This window comes from Octodon degus, unplaced genomic scaffold (genome assembly GCF_000260255.1).
Source record: "Octodon degus isolate 3935 unplaced genomic scaffold, OctDeg1.0 scaffold00033, whole genome shotgun sequence".
NCBI lineage: Eukaryota > Metazoa > Chordata > Mammalia > Rodentia > Octodontidae > Octodon > Octodon degus.
This window is the reverse complement of record NW_004524609.1, coordinates 4,368,582-4,371,674: the sequence shown is the minus strand read 5'-3', so window position 1 is coordinate 4,371,674 and position 3,093 is coordinate 4,368,582. Positions and strand designations below refer to the sequence as shown.

General features: G+C 41.7%; 1 protein-coding gene across 1 annotated transcript in view; it reads left to right on the top strand.

Annotated features, from left to right (window-relative positions):
* The window catches only part of LOC101592018 (importin subunit alpha-1), a 30,235-nt gene that overhangs the window by 4,229 nt on the left and 22,913 nt on the right, over window positions 1-3,093 (top strand). Inside the window, exon 3 of the mRNA XM_023714116.1 lies at window positions 2,386-2,474. Coding sequence (XP_023569884.1) covers window positions 2,386-2,474 — 89 coding nt within the window. The remainder of the gene's footprint in view (window positions 1-2,385; window positions 2,475-3,093) is intronic.

Sequence of the window (3,093 nt, the reverse complement as noted above, 5' to 3'; positions counted from 1 at the left end):
ACCAGCCCCATATGTAGTGTTTTTAAGTGCACAGTAGCGCATAATGTCCTGGGCATTCATTTAACACTCAGAGCCATTTCCAGTCCTCCAAGCTCCGTAGCAAGTACACTGTAGAGATACGCCATATTTTTTTCTCTTCTGTGTATTTTTGATCTTACAGTATAGACTGGTCTTGACCTTACTGTATAGCCTAGGCTGGTCTCATACTCCTGGTCATCCTCTTAAATGTTGGGATCACAGCTGTATGCCACCACTCCTATATTTTTTTATCATTTCTACATTCACATCTGCTTAGGTACACAAATACTTAACATGGGTGTGGGCAGCACTATCCTTAAGTGCATAACATTTAACATTATGTTAGAATTGCCTACAGTATCCTAGCGTGTTGCATAGGGTAATATGCCAGGAGGAACACACTATATCAAATAGTGTAAGTATGCTATACAGTCTCCTATACAGGTTTATCTGACAATGACAAAATTACGTAACTCCATACTTTTAAATGTATCTCTAAGGGCCAGCCAGATAGCTCATCTGGCCAGATAGCTCATCTGGCCAGATAGCTCAGTGGATTAAAGCACCTGCTTAGGCCAGGTTCAATCCCCGGCCTAGGCGTATCCCCAGGGCGCACTGAGACTGGGTGTGGTGGTGCATGCCTGTAAACCAGCTCTTGGGAGGCAGAAAACAGAATCACTACGAGCCGCATCTGTGTAGTGAAGCCCTGTAGACCCTGTACTAAGTACAAAATCAATCTCCAGCATTAAGTGATATGTGACTGTACTTCTTGAATATATTCTCTGCTCAAAATCCATGCAACCTGAAGACCTCCCATAAATTAGACCTAACTTTGGTTTATAAGTGTATCTCTTCACTGTTTGCCAGCCCTGCCCCTGGGGCGTGGTGGCATGCACCTGTAGTCCCAGGTCTTGGGAGGCTGTAAACAGGCGGATCCAGTAGTGAGACCCTGAACACCCAGTAGACCCTTCGCTAAAATACCCCCCCTCAAAGAGAAAGAAAAAATCAGGTTTTTCCTGTATTTTTGTTTTATATTACTATGCTTTAAGCACACCCCCCACCCCCACCCCTGGATTCTCCCTGTGTGCCTTTTGTTTTGTAGTGCCAGGAATCAAACCCAAAGTGTCCCATTTACTACTAGGCGAGTATTGTCCCACCATCTCCAGACCCACTTCTTTGCTTTCTTTGTATATGTACTCAGTCCCATCTTCTTATAATGCTTCAAATACACTTTCTAGGATTACAAAGTTACCTATTTCCTCACCAAAAAATTGAGAATAAGCACTGTATAACAAAATACTTTTTTTTTTTTTTTTTTTTTTTTTTGGTTGGACCGGGGATTGAACTCAGGCCCTTGGGCTTGCCAGGCAAGCACTTATTCTCGTGAGCCATCTCCCCACAAAGTACATTTATTTTATAGTTTGTGTACTTAACTATATTTTTCCTGTTAGGTTGTAAGCTCCTAATGAGAAAGGGACATTCTTTTTGAGTTAACAAGAGCATTCGTTTTCAAACTGATTTGCAATATACAACGTATACGTAGTTTGTACTGTGGAAATACAGGGATTGTAAACTTGGATATGAAATTTGCCTATATGTTTCCTGTAACTCATTTTTCCCCCAAAGCATACCTGAATGCAAGCAGTAGAGACTAATGTAGAAGTAACCTGTCATGCCCTAAATCATTATTCTTTTTTTTTTTTTTAATGTATCCGGTACAGGGTCTCACTATGCACCTTGGACTGTGATTCTCTTGCTTTCAGCCTTTCCAGCTTTGAGATTATAGGCGTGTGCCACCACACCCAGCCTCCATGGCAGTGGGCTTAGTGAGGGGTCTTTGAACCCAGGTCCCTGAGCTTACCTAAGTGGGTCCTTAGTCCACTGAGCTATCTTGCCAACTCCCTAAATCATTCTTGAAATTGTTCAGAGCTGCCTTTTGTGGCAAAATTGTTGAGACCACAGTGAGTTATATCAGATTTGAGAACTGTTTTATATATAAAATACTTAGTAAGCAAAATTAAATGTAGGGCTACACTTTTTTTTTTTTTTTTTTTTGGGATAGGGTCTTGCTACACAGTTCAGGCTGATTGAGCTCACTTTTTAGACCAGGCTGGTCTCAAACTAAGAAGGATCGTCTGCCTCAGTCTCCCGAGTGTCTGCTTTATAGGCGTGTGCCATCATGCTCAGCTCAGACTAAACATTTGATAACCAACTGTAAACTTAATGGTACTTTTGGATTAATCTAAAGATTGTTTTTTGTGTGTGTGTGTGTGTGTGTGTTTTTTTTTTTTTTTTTTTTTTTTCGGAACCGGGGGTTGAACTCAGGTCCTTGCACTTAAAGATGATAGTTTAAAATTCTACTTCTAGGGCACTGTGAATTGGACTGTAGATGACATTGTCAAAGGCATAACCAGCAATAATCTGGAAAGCCAGCTACAAGCTACTCAAGCTGCTAGGTAAGTCATGTTTGCTGTAGTTTTTGGCAGCAGGGGATAGATGACTGATGACATAGGTCATTTACATCAAATGGAGGTGTTGAGCTTGGTGTGATCCTCCTACCACAGCTTCCCTAGTGTTGGGATTGCAGATGCCTGTCACCATGCCTGGTTAATAATGTTTCCTTAGTTGAAACTTAAAACTGTAATTTTCTATAATGACCTAAAAGTCCACCCCAGCTATTAACTTTTTGTTTTTTTTTCTTAAGTTTTTGTCAGAGTGACTTTGTTTTGGTTTTTTTTTTGAGATGAGGTCTCACTATGCACTTTAGGTTGGTTTTTTTTTTTGTGTGTGTGTGTGTGGAACCAGGGATCGAACTCAGGCCCCTGCACTTGCCAGGCAAGCGCTTATTCTACTGAGCCATTTCCCTGGCCCCATTTAGGTTGGTTTTGAACTCACTGTGTAGTACAGGGTGATCTCAAGCTCCTGGAGATCCTCCTGTCTTGGCATCCCAAGTGCTCAGCTTATAGCCATGTGCCATTATACGTGCCACCATTTGTGGTTTCAAAGTGGCTCTTTAAGTCAAAGTACATAGTAGAGGGCCCGGGGAGATGGCTCAGTAGAATAAGCACTTGCCTG